The following is an 18,905-nucleotide window of genomic DNA, read 5'->3' on the forward strand; positions in this document are numbered from 1 at the left end:
TTTGAATAGGGAAATGATCAGACCAATATATATCATAAAGTATATTTATCTCTGTAATAGACTTCCAAGAAGCTTGTGTTACTAAAATATGATCTAACCAACTTTTTGTCCCATGTGCATCGCTAATAAAAGTATAACTATCCGAATTCAAACCTAATTTCTCTATATCCGCACAAATCAGCTGTTGTTCTGTACAGAAATGTAAAAGCTCCTTACCGAATTGTCCATCTGGGTGCGCATTGTAATCACCAAGAATAAATACAGTCTGCGAGTCATTATTCTCAACAATTGCACAGATCTCGCCTAAGCAGTGAGTGAATTCTGTTAAATTTTCACTATCGTCTGTGGGCATGTAAACACTCATAATAACCATTTGTTTATCACTAGTCTCTGCATTAATTGCTATTATTCGCGAACTTTCACATTTAATCACCGACACTGACCTGAAAACACTTTTCCGCCACAATATTGCGACACCACCAAACGGTCTACCGTGAAGAATGCCTACTGATGTGTCCACAGCAGACTTTCCAGAATATCCAAAATCATCATGAATGCTACCTAAAATATATATATCATGAGGTAGAAGCCAAGTTTCCTGCAATGCGACTATATCCGCCCGTTCACATAAAGATTTTATACATTTTACTGATCTTTTCATTGATTTACAATTGAAGGATATCAAAGTTAGTGTTCTATTATGCATTGTTATTTTGTATTTAAAAACTTGTCATCATTACCAGATGTCTTTTTAAAAGTAACAAACCGACGAAACGAAATTCCATCAGGCCATAGACCTGCATCCATAAATATAGATAATTTACTTTGCGGTACAAATATTTTATACGCATCATATTCCTTCTGAAATTTCATGCAAATTTTTTCTAGCGCTACAGACACCTTAGTTTTTTGCAAAATATATGAAGATATGTCCTCTATGGAAGTATTTTTATCAACTTTATTTATAAAAAGCGGTATCTTTACATCTGCTGCTCGAAATTTTTCCTCCGGTTCTGTACTTGCTTGTCCTCTTTTCCCCATAAATCTATTTCTGAGTTTCTTTCTTTGTACAACTATCCAATCTTCTGACTTTTTTCCATTTTTCCATTTTCCGCCAGAAGCAATATCAGCAAATGATTTTTCCACTACTAATGGATGGGAGACTGTGTTGTGACTATTGGCTATGTTCACACCGGTCGCACTCACTTGCGTGTCCGCTGCTATGTTTTGTTTGCATTGATGTACTGTATCTTCTACCCTCGCACTTACGTTTTCTAATGTACTATTTATCAAACAATTAGATTGCGTTTTCGATGGAATATTTATGTTGCACTCGCTATTTATATTTCCATTTTTCTCTTCCTGAGAAATATGAAGCAATCCAATGGGTCCACTGTCGTAATGAAAATTATCAATAACATTTGCACACCCTCTCTTCGTGTTTATATATTGTGAGGGTTCAAAGTTATTCACAATTGAGGCTGATTTTAAATTTGCCAACTCATTCTTTATCAACTGTAATTCTTCCGTTGTAGCGCAGGTTTCCTTTACAGTTCGAACCTCCTGTTGCAACACGAGTATATCTTTTAATAATTTGGTTACATCTACGTGATCAAAACTTATGGGGGGTAGTTTCTGTAAGTTTCTTGCGACAAAAATCGGAATTTTTTCGGGATCTATTCCTTTCAATAGTGATAAAATATCTTCTATATCCCGCTTCTCTTTACCGTCCTTTTTCCGCATAATCTTTCGTATCTTCGTATTGACTGAGTCAAATAACAAAGTCTTCGCTTCCCTGATTTCTTCACTCGAAAATGAAGTCGTAACAATACGAATGAGACTTTCCTCGTCCATAACATCACATTTATTTTGAACAAAAGATAATAGTTCACTAATTACAATATTACAATTATTGCATTTCAATATATTTGTTGCCATTATGCTAAGCGATCTATAGACAGCGCCTTTGCACATCCGTACTCAATGAAACGAACGCAACGACTGATGATGTCATGTTTCATTCATCCGGTGAAATGCCGGCCTTGCCCTGTCCCTGGTGCCCGGGGCCGCCCGGCCGGGGCGGGCGCCCGTGTCCCGTGTCCCGTGTCCCGTGTCGTGTCCCGCGCGCTCCACTCCGTGCAGCCATTATCTTGATTTACTCGCAGCGTTGACAAGTTAAACATTAATTATACGTTATCAACGGATTTTTGTATATAGGCAGTCGTAGTTTTTGTTTCGTTAGAGTGAATTTAAATTCTAATTAACTTTTATAATCTACCAATAGAACTTAGATTTACAGAAAAAAAAAAAAATTCGAGTATATAAATTATCTGGCCGAAGAGTAAAATCCTGTTATTTATTTTTTTATGCAATTTAAAATGGCAAACAAGCTGACGGCTCACGTGAGAGAAAGTAGTAACCGTCGCCTATAGACATTAGCAGTACCATAGACATAACAGAGTATACTGTTTTGTCCATAATATCTTCCGTGCGTTGCCATTCTTGAGGACTAAGGTAATATTCCTTTGTATCCTGCGAATTCGTTGCCATATTTCACACTTCAAACCGAAACAGCCATGCAATTATAACTTCTTTACGGTAGAAATACGAATGCGACAGAGGTACCCAAGCAAACGATTTTTGTATCCCTCTGCCACTATGGCGTTTGTGGACTATGCGAAAGCCTTTGATTCGATAGAGACACGGGCTGTACTACAGTTCTTCCAGCGATGCCAAATTGACTATAAGTATATCTAAGTGTTAAAGTGTATGTACAGCAAGGTTACAATGTACTCGTATATCCGAATACAGAACTAGAGTATGAAACCTATGGAACCGAAACATGGTCCTATCATGTAGAGCCCGTGTGTAAAAGCTTACGAGCTATGGAAAAAACATTACTCAGCGAGCTAAGGAGAGGGCTATGCTCGGTGTTGTAGGATAATCCCCGATTACTTGGAATGACGATTTCAAATGTATTGTAAGTGGATCAGGTGACTCAGGACTGTTCTTTGTGGTAGTCTTTTGGGGAGCAGTGGACAGATAATGGCTGACATGATGATAATGATAAATTGTCTAATATCTGACGAACCAAGTTCTGATGAGGTCTGGACTAGATAATACATCCTGTGATATTGATAGCCCTTTTTTAAATATTTGAAAATGTGAAAATGAGTTTGTTTATTATCTCTTGACGTCTAACGGTTCAACCAATCGACATGATATTTGGCATATATTGTAGCATTTGGTACTGAGAAGATGTAGGCTGTTTTATATCCCAGACAATTAACATGTATATATCTATCAATCGGACGAAGTAGCACCAATGCTAGAATATAAATTTGAAGTGGATCATGTAGGTGGCGATAATTACAGCTTCCTGATCGACTGTCTGTTTATTACTACGGCGCAGGTCCCGGATGGTGCTCGGTGGAGGTGGTGACGGTGGCGGAGCGCGCTGGCGGGCGAGAGTTTCGCCCGCAGTTCACGGGGCAGAGCGCGGCGGTGGTGGCGGCCGTGGGCCAGAACGCCTCTCTCGTCTGCGAAATATACCACCTGGGCAATAAATCGGTGCGTATTTGCAAATCATTCCAGTATATATTGATTTATACTTTAGTACTTATTCGAGTATGACGTGTATCATCATATTAGCATTTAATCGTCCATTGCTGAACATAATTTCCTCCTTGGGGGGTTTTGTCAGTAGTTGCCGAGCTTGGCAAGTAGATTGGCAACCGCAGTTAGGCTTTAGAAATATTTTAAGAGGGACGCTGCTGCTCATTCCTTGCCCTCTCTTAGTGGCCTCTTACGACACCCACGGAAAAGAAAGGGGTGGCCTGTTCGATGCCGGGACCACATGAACGGAACGTGTATAAGACGGACTTAATGCTAAGTCTTGTCTTCAAACGAACCTTTATTTTATATTTTGTTATACAAAAATGCGTTGTAGACAATATACTTATATGATCAGCCTAATGCTATGTAATACCTGCAGTTTATGGACATTTGAAACGATATTTTTTTTATTTATGAATCTTAAAATCTCCTACAAACCTTTTTTTATACTTTAAAAGTGGCAAACAAGCATACAGCCCGTCAGATGGTAAACGATCACTGTATCCTATGGAAGCCTGCGACACTAGAGGTGTCACGTATGCGTTGCTGATTCTAAAGAAATCTTAATATACCCTTTTTGAAGAACCCCATACTGTAGTCTCAAGGGAAAACTTCGGCAGGTAAACTATTCCATAGCTTAAGCGTTCGTGGAAGAAAATTTCTCTGGAACCGCATTGTACGTAACTATTTAGGTTCAAGCATATGAGGATGAATATCTTGTCGATGGCAAGCAGTGCGATGTTAAAAGGTGACCGTAGGCGTTATTTCAAACAATTCCTTAGAACACAATCCGTATACAAGCGGTAGAAGACATAAAGGGATGTAAAGTTGCGTCGCCTAAGACTCAAATCTTTAGAATCGAATCAAATGGACCAAGATGGTAAGAGTCTCAGGGTGAAGTACCGTTTCGATCTATTGAGCATTTCGAGCTTTTTCGACACCAGCTTGATCTCCGAACTCTATAGTGCTGAAGATGTCAACACCGCGAATACCAATACTGTTGGCGATTACAAGGGGCGTGTTTTCGAATTGCGGGACTACAGTAAATGTTTTTTTAGTGGTAAACAATTTTAACTATTAAAGAGTCTTCATCCTTCTAAACTGTAAAAATAGTTGAACAAAAATATGCACAAAAAACTTGAATAACTGTATAGGGTTTAAACGTTTGATTTTTTGATTAATAATGGTATAAAGTAAAACGATTAATAAAATTTTATGATTTTACTGGCATAACTCACCTATCCAACCGAGACATAATCATTATCACATCAGTGGTCAACTGCTTCCCCCATAGACTGCATATAAGGAACAGTCCCGAGCCACCTGCATCCATTGACTTTCCGCAATGCATTTAAGGTCATCGAGACTCGATATGTACTAGTTAATATGCATAATATTCATACCAGTTCTCTACAAAATCTCGAAGAATTCGATGGTATAGTGGTCATAAACTGTAATATGTGGTGATCTGGATATCAGTTTATAATCGTGGAGAGTTGGTAATTTTGCAACTAACTTGAAACATTTCCTTGACAAGGCTGACTCGGATCTAATACACAGAATGTAATGTTTGGTTATATTTAGGCTACGTTACGACGACTCGCTGAAATGTGTATTATGCGATCAGAAACACAAACATTTTGATGTGTACCAGAAATATCTGATGAATCGGCTATCGTGCGGGAGATCCACTTTGTAACGCCTTAGATGAGAACGCGTTGGCGAGTTAGCGCGGCGGTATGCGCGCTATGCGGTGACGAGGAGGCCCAAAATATTTCCGCGAAGTTCGTCCTCCACGTCATCCCACGGGACACGCAAACGTCCAGCTGACAGTGATCGTGAGCGATCCCGAAAATGCCGGTCAACGACTCGGTGCGCGGGCGGCGCGGGCGCACCGCGCTATCAAAATAAGACGGCACGCGCTCCTACAATACGAGCACTTCCCGGAAACGCCACGTGCCAAATACTATAATTTTCGGGATTTGCATCGTATATAACTTTGATCTAGCTACGTAGTAAACACGCGATTTAAATATTAGCAATTTCTCGTATGTAGTCGTGACTCATGCGACCTACCAAGGACGCTCGGCCAGCGGTAACAGCCCAAGTATAAACTTCGCTAATTGACAAGTTCTATAAACAAATATATTTGTAGTAAAATATTTTCATAAGAGTGATGATCCCTACAATAAAATTGAAATGAGACCGAAACATCTATATATAATGCTGACGTGAGGATATATGATTATCTATGTTCATGTCAAATCCCTTTATGACCTCGCAGAGATCTATTGCACTATTTCGAAGACATTACATTGTAATGAAGTAATACTATTTATTTATACTGTGATGAGATTAAATCGCACAATAAATTATAGAATACAATTTACATAATTTAACAATATTTCTATACTTTATTAGATTTTTTTCCCAGAAAATCGTAAATTACAGTCGTCTTTTGTGTGAATTTCTTGTCACTGAATTTGTTAACAATTTTAAATGTTGTAGCGTAACTATTTATCATGATGATCTTATTGTGATGAGCGGAATCAAGAGCGGGGCTATTATTAGATTATTTTCTAATAATAGCTGCATCTCAGTCTTGTATCCAAGTGCAGTAGATTCTGCGCCGCTGCCTCTCGCTAGATATTGTAGTCCTCTGATTATCGGAGGTCGAGAGGATCACAAACTTTCTATTTTGGCGGCAGGTATCGTGGGTGCGATCCCGCGACTTGCAGATCCTGAGTCACGCGGGCGTGGTATTTACGGCGGACAGCCGCGTGTCGGCGTCGGTGGCTGGCGACCGGGCCACCAGCCGCCACCTGCTGCACGTCGCGCGCTTGCGCACCGGCGACTCCGGCCGCTACGAGTGCCAGATCAACACGGACCCCAAGATGAGCATGTTCTTTAACCTCACCGTGTTGGGTATGTTGTGCACATAAACATTATGATATGTTCATGCATGTAGTAACTATGTGGGGCGCGGTCAGTTGCTGGTTGTCTACTATTGCCATCGGAACATTCGAAACGTAACGTGACTAATTCTGCATTAGATTTATCTATACTGCTTCATACTTTAATGAGTCTATTTGTTTTCAATGGGGCAGAGATTGACTTTACTCTTGTTTCTCGGATTAGTTAAATTACTGCATCGGACAAATGAAAATTTTAACGCATTGATTTCAACTCTCTTTGAGTTGAGAATCTAAACATCATTACTAGACCTTGATACTATCTCTTTTCTTCTGTCAGTATATTATATAAAATGCCACTATCGTATAGAATAATTTCAATTATTTATCATTTGAAATATTCTTACTTTTTGATGCGGTGATGTTTTATTTATTAACATTTAGCAAATCGTATCTGCCTAATTTACTAATGAACTGATTTGTTATGACATATACATATGCGGGAATTCGGCGAAGAGAATATTATTCTAAGAAAAAGGAGGAGAGCACAATTGAGGATAGTTGTTCGTGCATTGCAGACGAGCCAGTGCCGCAGACGGTGGTGGAGCTGCAGGGCCCGGCCGAGGTGACGGCGGCGCTCGGCAGCACCGTGACGCTGCGCTGCGAAGCGCGCTACGAGCCGCCGCCGCGCCGCCTGCCGTTGCCCGCCCTCGACATACACTGGTTCAAAGATGACCAGCCCATTAATTTACAGGTGAGCGTGAGGTGTTACATAACAAGTTCACTACATAAAAAGGCATTTCGTAGATTAATTTCTGTAGGTCCTAGAATATTGTTCAAAGATTCATTGTATTTCTCTACAGCAAAATGTCACATAGAATAATTTTGTGAAAATAATTACCGTACATGAGAGGTATTATATACGCAGATGGGACTGTATAAGGCGACGGTTATCATTTTTCATTCAGTGGACTATTAGCTTATTTGCCTTTCTAAGTTGCATAAAAAGCAATAGTCATGTTCGTTACTCGTCGAATATTTCAAAGACGACTGAGCTAAGTCTGCCATCTAGGTTTGAAGTGTGGCGTCCTTATCGCAACTTTGGATCAATTTGTAATACAGAGGAAAACGGTATCATTAGGGACTACTCACACTTATTAGGCTTCATTCGCGTTTCGCTGAACGATTTTGGTCACACTTATATAGCTCTGTTTCTATCAGTCGCATACGGTGTCGTAAGAATGAGAAAAGCCGTCATAGCATGCTATCTTCGCTGAAACGCTTGTCTACTGCATACGGCGTTGAATATACTGCATTTCCGTCTGCACTCTTTAATCCTTGCGTACATCATGATTACGCAATAATCAATCAAATCAATGGAGAAACAATACAGGTCGCAACTTGTCGGCAAGGAGTCGCGAAACATCCCTGTAAAGAGCTGTTTCGCCGCGTTCGAAGGTGAATGCGGTGGAACAGTGCCGATCGCGGCAGAACAGTGCTGAACGCTCTCTGTATCATTCGCATGATAAATACACATTTATCTTCATTTTATACTGAGTTACCGCGAAAGCAGAATAGACGTGGAAAGCTAAATGGATGCGTACACGTCTTCATACAAAATCGTAGTTTTCTATGGACAAAAGCTGAATAGAGCTGAATAAGTGTGAGTAGTCTCTTAAAGAAACGTAAGTTATGCTAGTTTATTAAGGCTTAGAATAAACAATAGATAATATTTTTTTAATCATGTAAGTGAGGTCTTTTATATAAATTAAGAATAGTAATGGATCTCGAAATTCGTTTTGTGGAACATTTATTTTTATGTTAGTTCCTTTTGACTTTGCGCGATCAATTTCTACAAAATGTACTTTATGATTTAATTTGTAGTAAGGCGCTATTTTTAAAATCATAATGTTGAAATTACACAAAAAATATATTTAATGAAATGCACTTTAAAGGTTACAGTACATTTCAATAACATTTTGTGATTTTTGTTGGTTCTATTTGACTTTAGAAATTAAATACTCATGCTTTTATAATTCTGTTAGATCGAGAGCGATCGCTGATGACGATTGTACGAGAATTGTAATAATTGACATGTTTATTTAGTGCAATATAACATATTTGCTGCAATGAGGGAGGTTGGCAGAGAGTAAAACACATTCGTTGATGATAGTAAACTAGTGTACTTCAGAGTTACAAGATGAATATTCTGGCCTTAACTAGTTACAATATTTGTTTTATATAAACTGCTCCGTGCTAATATGGAATACGATATTAGGAAGTTATTTCAAACTTTTTGTTACGTTCATGGAATGTGTCATTAATTACGTTACCATATTACATTACTTTTGAAAAATAGGTATTCACATGCACTGTTTAATTGTCGCAGAATCTCTATTCTAATCTATATTATTTTTTAAGTTCCTTCCTTGCAAAATCATTATTCGTGTGGTTTCTGCGGAGAACGGAACTACTTCTTTTTTCGGGGTGTCGAAGGAGACCGACTAGGGGAACTTAACGGGTAAGGAACGAGTTGAAGCATCTGATCTAAAACATTACTGAGGCCTAAGTGCGGTCACCGAGTCGGCTGTCGACGCCGATGATGATGAAATTATTCATCTAATTACTGTTTTCCTGTAAATTATTGATGAAAGGGTATAACATATAAAGGTGTGCGTGTGTGTGGTGCGTGCGCAGAGCGCGGGCGGCGGCGGCGGGGTGCTGGTGGACACGCGGCGCGGCTCGGCGCGCGCGGAGTCGCGCCTGCAGCTGCGCGCGGCGGACGGCGCCGCCGGCCGCTACACCTGCCGCGCCGCCGGCCGGCGCGCCGCCGTCACGCTGCGCCACGCGCCGCACGCAGGTACGCTCGCTGCACCTCTATTGCTCTACCACCGACACAGCTCCGCCGCCGGCCGCTACACCTGCCGCGCCGCCGGCCGGCGCGCCGCCGTCACGCTGCGCCACGCGCCGCACGCAGGTACGCTCGCTGCACCTCTATTGCTCTACCACCGACACAGCTCCGCCGCCGGCCGCTACACCTGCCGCGCCGCCGGCCGGCGCGCCGCCGTCACGCTGCGCCACGCGCCGCACGCAGGTACGCTCGCTGCACCTCTATTGCTCTACCACCGACACAGCTCCGCCGCCGGCCGCTACACCTGCCGCGCCGCCGGCCGGCGCGCCGCCGTCACGCTGCGCCACGCGCCGCACGCAGGTACGCTCGCTGCACCTCTATTGCTCTACCACCGACACAGCTCCGCCGCCGGCCGCTACACCTGCCGCGCCGCCGGCCGGCGCGCCGCCGTCACGCTGCGCCACGCGCCGCACGCAGGTACGCTCGCTGCACCTCTATTGCTCTACCACCGACACAGCTCCGCCGCCGGCCGCTACACCTGCCGCGCCGCCGGCCGGCGCGCCGCCGTCACGCTGCGCCACGCGCCGCACGCAGGTACGCTCGCTGCACCTCTATTGCTCTACCACCGACACAGCTCCGCCGCCGGCCGCTACACATGCCGCGCCGCCGGCCGGCGCGCCAATCCCAAAACAGTGTTGCAATGCATTATGTCACTATGTCTCTAGTGTCGTTCGTGCCTGTAGGCAAAGGTTATTATTCTTCATTTAATGAAATAGAATCCGGCTTACAATATTAAATACTATTCTATGTTGACAGTAATGAAAAATGATAATAAAAAATGAAGTTGAGCTATCTCTCTAATAATTTCGATTAAGAGCAAACCACGACGTGAATATTGTAGAGACTGTACGATTCCCTTGTAAAACTCAATTTTAAACTATATATTATAAACATTGAACTGGGCAATTCCTATTATTGCCATTCCTCTCTTCCTCCTTGTGTTTTGGTCACTCGAATAATAACAGTGACATTTCTGATATTACTGTAGTACTAGGACTTGCGATCGTGTTTTAGAAACGAACAACGAGCAAATTATGTTTTTAATACTCGTCAACTGCGGCGCTTGATTATTATCAGGTGAACATGTATTTATGTATTCTTATTTCGGATTAAAAAAATATATGGATAAACAAAAAAGATTAATAGGCCGTGTCATTGATACGAGTAAGTAATATCTGACGAGGTTTCATACAGTCAATTAATATCCCAAAAATGAGGAGTCGAACATTTACTGTATCATTATGTCAGCCTTTAACTGTCCACTGCTGAACATAAGCCTCCGCCTTGGGGGGTTTTGTCAATAGTTGCCTTGTTTGGCATGCTTATTGGCAACCACAGTTAGGCTTTATAGACGTTTCAAGAGGGACGCTGCCGGCCATCCCTCGGCTTCCTTTAGTTGTTTAGTGTACGCAAGGTGTTGTTGCAGAGGGCGAGGTGGAGGCGATGCAGCGCGACCAGGCGGCGGCGGCTACGCGCCTCGCGCTGCACGCCGCGCCACTGCTGCTCGCGATTGCGCTGCGTCTCCTGCACACCTAGCAAGGACCGCGCACCACTACATGTCTCTGTATATTTTGTATTTTTGTACATATTGTAAATAGCAGCTATTTATAGTACACTCGGTGTGCCTGAAAATATAGCACGACAGTGATGGTTTAATGTTGTTTCTGTTCTCTAAATGATATGTGGCGTGACGCCGGCCGTGCGAGTGAGGCTCGGCTGGCACGCGCCGCGCGCGGCGCCGGCTGTGTGCGGCTCGAGTGAGAGCGCTATTAGAGGCGCTGGCTATTAGCGGACTGTTTGTTTAGAGAAGTAGAGCGGCGCACACACACACACACACATACGGCTACACCGCCTCGCTACACGTAAACGCGTGCACACACGCGCCGCCGCCGCGGGAGTAGTCGTTTTTAGTGTATCGTTACCCGACGCAGTAGTAAATAACATGAAATTGGACAGTTCCGTCAATCGTGGCACGCGATCACCGGCGTCTCTATAACGCAACCTTTATTTAGAACTCGCGGTTCCGATTCGTACGCTTCTTAGATTATTTAAATATTGGACCATTGACAAAAAGAATAGTTCACTGCTGTACACGGAGCGAAAAAAATATCACGTCAGAATCTAAATATATCGCGATGTATGATCAATTAAATCTCAGAGTTAATGAAGACTCTAGACAAGAAGAAATACGGGACTTGACGATCACCAATTTCCGACAGAAGTAACATCGACGACCACCTACATTAAAAGAACATCAGCTTGGTCGTCTTGACTTTGTTTAGAAGCATGTCATAGGAATTATCAATGACCTCAAACTCAAACGCGATACTCACTGTAGAGGAATTTCATTCCGTCAATGCTCATGTGGTGGAATAAATCCTCTGCCGAGGTTTTTCCTAGAGTCTACAGACAGTATGTACTGTAGGACTGTAGAATCTCAGTCATTACTCCCTGCCTCTACAGTAGCAATGAGTTTCTTTTTACAATGTACACACTTTTTTTGATTACGTTTTAGCAAATGTCATGTACCTATGTATCAAAACAGATTTAGCAATAGCTACTAATTATTCATACAAAATATATTATAAAAAATATTTGCAATCGGGAGGAATTTTAAAACTTGGCTCTTTGATCAAAATAAGGCTGCCAAGTTATATTCGAGGCACCATGCCCGTTGCCAAATGCTGTGTAGTTGCTAGGTGTCCACGTACTGGGGCAGATGACAGCTGACCATAATATTACGACTGCGTAACGTTTGGCTGCGCGTGGTTAGATGGACGTGGAATACTTATGGTTACTCCGCACTCGGGTGCGACTCATATAACGCATAATTTACCCGGGCTTTACCCGGGTTTTTAAGCAACTTGCAACAATAAACAAATTGATGCCTCTCTGATGGAAATTAGTAGCCATTATCTATAGACATGCACAGCACGTCACGGAGGGAAGGGATTATTTTAATTACAATCTCTTCTCTCCGTGACGTGTGAAGGAGAGTCTAGCAGCCCTATTGGTAGCATATACATACTGTCAGGTCGACCTTCTTTCAGTCCTCCTGGAAATCACCGACATTAGTTTCTACTGAATTTATACCATCGTGCGTATTTTTAGGTGAATTTGTCACTATGGGCTAATTGACTCTTCTAATTCTTATCCATTACAGTGTATACCGCTAACATAAGCAGGGTTACCATTCCATTATTACCATTAAAAAAAAAACAACACGTATAAGAGATCACAAAACAGTGCGATGACGCTTAAACAAGGTTACACAACGAGAGCACTAAGTGACGTCAAGTGTCAGTCCAGGCTTTCGGTAGTTTAGACACGAAAGTCAAAGGGATTTAAAACTTATATTGGGGTTTTTTTCAGGTCGATTACATGTTAAGTAGCTGTATGCTCCGGCGAGTGACGTCACGCTCGATTCGGAATTCAACAGGAAAATATCGGAAAGCCATGCAATGAAATTTTACGTTCACGGGGTGTAATCATTCGGTTCAATAGAAATAAGTTCTTATCATGACTGGGGAACGCGATCGGCTCGGTTTATCTCCTTTTTATGGAGGCTTGTAACTTGTATCTTTTTATCGTCGATAGTAATCAACATGGTTTATATCACTCGTCGTCCACAGCTGAACATACGCCTCCTCCATAAACTGCTGCAAGAAACGGCTCTAAGACACCTGCATCCGTTGATTCTCTGCAACACATTTAAAGTTGTAAAAATACCATGTCGTATTAGTATTTGCAGTAAAGTAGGGTTTGAATTCCAAATATGAGAAGGGAAGTAGTTTGTGGCACTGGTATATCAGGTGAGCTTCTGAAAAGTGTCGTTCTAAACCTCGACGTCACAGTATGAGGCGGGCGCGGCAGGACGACGTGCTGGCGCGAGCACGCGGAGACAATGGCGCGGCGCGGACCGCAATAACTCAACGCGAACGACTTTACGTTGTATCTTAAACAATACATCTGGGGGCACAGTCTTGCAGACGGCGCGCCGCCTCCACCTCGAATGTAAAATTATCATTTGATTTCGCGCTGCCATTGTTCGTACGGGGGAGATGCGAAAAATAAGCGAGCAAAGATACGGCCCGGAAGACAAATGTGAAGTGGCTTTGTTTGTGGCGAAATATCATAAAAATATAAGACGATAAAGTGATGTGATTTATGTACGACACGGTTCGCCGCCGCCCCCGCCGCCGCTCCCCGCCCCGCTGCCGCCCCGCCGTGCAGTACAGGTGAGGCGCTGCGAACTTCAGTACTTGTTTATGTGGGTACCTCGGTAATACTCGACCACTCTACATGAGTTTATATAGCTGTAAACAATAGCCGAGTAAACTACCGGGAAAATAGACACAGTGACTATCCACTGTCTGGCTCACGAAATAAGATTTTCAATCATTTACAGCAAATAATCATCTGATGTGTATATACTACTCAAATTATACAAATGCATATACTACTCATCTGATGAGAAGTGGTAACCTTCACTTGGTAACTGCAAGAATGTTGCACACATCACAGAGTACACGGTGATCCTCGTGCCCGCCGTCAGGCGTTGCTATTCTAGAGGACTAAGTTGTTATGCCTCCCTACCATGTAATTTCACTGCCGTATCCCTTTTGACTCTTTAAGCTTTTAAACATACATCATGTTAATTAATTTATCCCATTCATGTAGTGAAGTTACGGGTAAAAACTAGTTATTAATATTTTTATCACAATTAAAATGGCAAATAAGCTGAGGCGTAATAATTAATTTAATTAAAATACGAGTAAGTAAACATTTCTTATAAATATAAATAACATAGAATATACTGTGATGCTCATGACCCCTCATGTGTTGCCATTGTCTAAAATCTGTTCAATGCGTAGTGTTTTTTATTTTTTTATTTTCAATGGTGTATAAGTACAAGTATATTTTTTTAATGGGTGGTAATGGAATGGCAACCCCGCCAGCGCTAACGATATACGTTGGTAGGGCACCAGTGAGGAATGATTAATGAAAATGAAAAAGAAGGTCAGTTAGTTCATCGTGGTAAATATATTTGGAATTCAGCACGATAGTTTCTAGGGAAACCACGTGGAGGTCGACCTGACAGGGTATATTGCTAGAAATAGGACTGGTAGTCCGCAATTCTTACGATCCCTTCTTCCAAGTGTACTTATATTAATGAAGAGCGCTGGTCGTCCGATGGACAGCGCTCCGCGTCACGAGGCGCAGCGCGAGGTGAGCGCAGACATCGCGTTAATTATTCAGCGGCGGAAGTCGTCCCAGCCTCGCCCTCTTATTTATGTTTTCCGAAACAACAATCGGCCTCCTTAAATGTATTTATTTTTGGTTTGCCTATTTTAGGCCCTCCAGGCTGTTTCAGTACCATAATTTATTTATATTACTCGTAATAGGAGATATAAGTAACAATGTATTAATTATAGAAATATTTTTTCAAGTAAACTTAAATTTAGGTATTTTTTAATAGTAATTTATTGATGATTCTACCGTCCATTCGGAACGTAATCTCAGCCAAGAAGAACGGGCAAGAAACTCAGCTGTTGCGTTTTTCAAAACGTTTTATTATATTAATTACGAAATTCGTGTGAATACAAACTACTAAGCAGTACCAGGTCATAAAATTTAAGATACTAAAAAATAATTAGGTCAAATTGGTAAAATAAATCAGTTGCAGTGACTACAGTAGATCAGTCCGTACTGGCAGCACCCGTTCACGAGTATGATGGACGAGCCAGCCATTATTGCGTTCGACTATATTTCAGGGAAATCACTAGTCTAGTCCACCACGCCACTACCTGTCTGGACATTTTAGTGAGCACGACTGACAATGCATGACATTCAAACTTACAGTGAATATATGCATCAGAACGTAATTAACAAATGGTAATTAAATTATTGTATTTACGTATGTATGTGTAATGTTGCCTAACTTTTAATTGTCTATGCATTGTCTATGATGTACTCGTACAACTAACAGCTCACTATGTTTTTTTAATGGGTGATAATGGAATGGTAATTCCGCCTGCGCTATCCGTATACGCTGGCGAGGCATCAGTGAGGGATGATAGGTGAGAATGAAAAGGCAGGTTAGTTAGCCCATCATGGCGAATTCCACTATAATTAACCACCATGGTTTCCAGGAGGGACCGCGTGGAGGTCGACCTGATAGGGTGTATTGCTAACAATGAGTCAGACCCCATAACTAACCATCCCTTTACCTCCAGCTCATTATGTTATGTTTTAGACTTGATAAAAAAGTAGACATATTTAAAAGGAATTGATAGTTGATAGGGCATTTACATACATATTTTAAATGTAATACTATATTTTAATAGATTAATTAATAAATAGAAGGCATGTTAATAACCGTGACTCTCTGCACTTGGTGGAGCTTTGTATACGTATAGATATTATTAGAGTTACACTTGTTCTCTGCCACAAAAAAAAGTGAAGGATAGTTGGAAAGTAATGACGCCATGGGGCTGCTAGTCCCCGTTACTATTAATTGCTTTCTCCGTGACTTTTTTTAGTGCTACTTAGAATGGCAAACAAGCTGACGGCCTACTGATGGAAAGTGGTAATCGTGTCGTCTATAGACATGAGCAGTACTATGGACATAACAGAGTATATATACTCTGAGTATATGTACTGTTTCGCCCATGATACCCCCCATGCGTTGTTATTCTTGAGGATTAAGGTATTATGCCTCTGTACCTTGTAAATTCACTGCCATATCCCATCATTCAAATCGAAACACAGCAATGCAAACACAACTGCTTCCCGGTAGAAACACCATTCGCGTTTCTACCGACAGAGGTGCCCAAGCTAACGCCATTTTTTTTACAAAATTTCCGTCTGGTTAATAATTGCGATAGCACTGTATCTCAATGTACTTAGATCAAATATAAATAATACACAGCGGGCCAGCGGCGCGGCGGCGCGGTGGCGCTGCGGCGACGGTTAACTCGAGGACGAGACGTTCTACGAATCGCTTATCACTTCAATTAACCATTACAGTTATTTCAAAGTCGAATATTGATATTCTATTTCAGGAGATTAACACTTTGATTTGTTATTTAGTGAAATATCTTCCTATTTTCTCATTATCATTATTATTGTAATAAATATTATTTTAACGCATCGAATAACAAAATGGACGTGTGGTCCCGGCATAGAATAGGCGACACCATTCCATTCCCGTGAGTGTCGTAAGAGGCGACTAAGCGAGGCCGAGAGATGGGCACCAGCGTTCCTTTTAAAACATATCCAAAGTCTAACTGCGGTTACCAATCCGCCTGCCAAGCGTGGCAACTACTGGCAAACGCCCTAAGAGGGAGGCCTATAATCAGGATTGGAGAGTTAAAGGCTGATATGATGATGATGATGAATAGCAAAGTACCAAACATGGAAACTGCTGACCCACGTATTGAAAAGTGGTCATTAACGGATGTGACGTGTCTCGAAAGGATAGACGTCTATGGTACGTTTCATGTGTTCCTGTTCTAGAAGCGTTGGATGAAGAAAGCTGGATTACGTTTTGCATTTGTATAAATGTCGTGTCAAAAATTTACAGTAAAAGTGAATTCACTAAAAAAATCTTTTTTAGTTTAGGACGAGTTTGCACTCGAGCTCCGGTTACGATTAAAAATACTACGCTCGAAGTTGTCGGTGAGTATGTATACCTGGGACAAGTTGTCTGAATAGGTAAGTCCAATATTGGCCGAGAGGTCAACCGACGAGTCCAACTCGGCTGGGCAGCGTTCGGGAAACTACACCACATCTTTTTATCCAAAATACCTCAGAGTTTGAAGACAAAGGTCTTTAACTAGTGCGTGATTCCAGTGATGGATGATTGAGTGATGGCGTGACGGACTTATGGGTCCGAAAGTTGGTGCTACACGATTGCTCGTATGCAAAATCTTCAAATTACTCAGCGGGCTATGCAGAGGGCTATGCTCGGAGTCTCTTTATGTGATAGAATCCGAAATGAGGATATCCGCAAAAGAACCAAAGTAACCGACATAGCCCGAAACAAGCAAGCTAAAGTGGCAATAAGCTGGTCACATAACTCGAAGAACCGATAATCGATGGGGAAGAAAGGTTCTTGAGTGGCGACCTCGTACAGGTAAAAGTAGTGTAGGATGACCCCCTCCCCCCAACCCTAGAGGGAGTGACGACCTCAAAGCATTGTAGGAAGTGAGTGGATGCAGGTGGCTCAGGACCTTTACTTATGTCAGTCTATGGGGCAGGCCTATGTCCAGCAATGATCGGATAATAGCAGAAATTATGATGATTGCATTTGAAGATGTCTTTGCTTTTTATTTCGTTTAATAATAAATATGCTATTTCATGCAATAAGATAAACATATAAAACAAGTATATTCCAAGGAGTTACCGTCGGTGTCATGTGACGTGAGGGGTGAGGCGGGGCACAGCGGGGCGGGGTGTAAGTGTCGCTTAATTTCCTGTAAAGTTCCGTCGTGCACCCGCTGCCTTGCTGTACGCTGCACGCTGCACGCTGCAGCATGCTAGTCACTGTACAGTACTGTTATATTGCTGAGAGGTATATAAATTAATATGGAAAGAATATTTTGCGGGATGAATTGTAAAAAGATCGTCAACGAAGCGAAGTATATAGAGTATTCAAACAATAATACTATTGTAGCGTGTTCTTCTCTAGTGAAATAAATAAATTGCATTATGTTTAATCTCAATCTCTGTGCATCTTCTATTGAATTTATCATGGGGAGTGCTTTGAGAAATTGTTCGGATTGATACCTGCTGCTGATTTTCACCACCGTACAATGCCATAAACTATAGTTTCATCCCAACCATTTGGACGAATGGCGGTCTTCCACCGTGCGTTTTTCAAGGCACTTTCTTTTACGCACACCACTCTTTGGAATCACTTCCAGCAGCAGTATTTACGAACCAAAATGAGATCGTAACCTTCAAGAAAAGAGCATATTCCTTTTTAAAAGGCCGGCAGCACACCTGCAATGCCGCTGGTGTTGCGGGTGATCATGAGCGGCAGTAGTCACTTGCCATCAGGGGAGCCGCATGCTCGTTTGCTCCGTGTTATAAAAAAATCTTTTTTAACACATATTTGTACACATATTTTGTACTAAAGAATAAATAAATGAAATAAACTTACAGAGTACAGAATTCTGTTTGTGTCTACAGGAGACGGTCACTATTTACTATAAAGAGTAGAAGATCAACTTATCGGCTATTCTAAATTGTATAAAAACGATAAAAAGAATTGCTATTTATCGAAGTGAAAACAATTGGGCATTGGGTTATGAAATTGTGCCACAGGTGTAATATTAAATTGTCTGTGGTTATATCAGGTGATCATTCTAAGAGTTCCGGCCCAGCTTCTAATACAATCGGCCGTAACTCTTCACTATACGTGTGTAGCTGCGTACCTGCCCGCGTTCGTTTGTTTATTTCAT

The 18,905-nt window shown here is 41.9% G+C and overlaps 2 protein-coding genes across 2 annotated transcripts in view; one reads left to right on the forward strand and one right to left on the reverse strand.

The window, feature by feature from the left end:
* The window catches only part of LOC113515897 (hemicentin-1-like), a 29,393-nt gene extending 18,287 nt beyond the window's left edge, over positions 1-11,106 (forward strand). Inside the window, exons 3-7 of the mRNA XM_052899429.1 lie at positions 3,413-3,570; positions 6,324-6,540; positions 7,106-7,281; positions 9,225-9,387; positions 10,865-11,106. Coding sequence (XP_052755389.1) covers positions 3,413-3,570; positions 6,324-6,540; positions 7,106-7,281; positions 9,225-9,387; positions 10,865-10,974 — 824 coding nt within the window. The 3' untranslated portion in view covers positions 10,975-11,106. The remainder of the gene's footprint in view (positions 1-3,412; positions 3,571-6,323; positions 6,541-7,105; positions 7,282-9,224; positions 9,388-10,864) is intronic.
* Positions 663-1,989, reverse strand: LOC128201722 (uncharacterized). Its single transcript, XM_052899428.1, has one exon. It carries the CDS (start codon positions 1,972-1,974, stop codon positions 709-711), a length of 1,266 nt encoding a protein of 421 aa, XP_052755388.1. The 5' UTR covers positions 1,975-1,989; the 3' UTR covers positions 663-708.
* Positions 11,107-18,905: the final 7,799 nt, after the last annotated feature.

This window comes from Galleria mellonella, unplaced genomic scaffold (genome assembly GCF_026898425.1).
Source record: "Galleria mellonella isolate WM207_F2 unplaced genomic scaffold, CSIRO_AGI_GalMel_v1 utg570, whole genome shotgun sequence".
NCBI classification, from domain to species: Eukaryota; Metazoa; Arthropoda; class Insecta; order Lepidoptera; family Pyralidae; genus Galleria; species Galleria mellonella.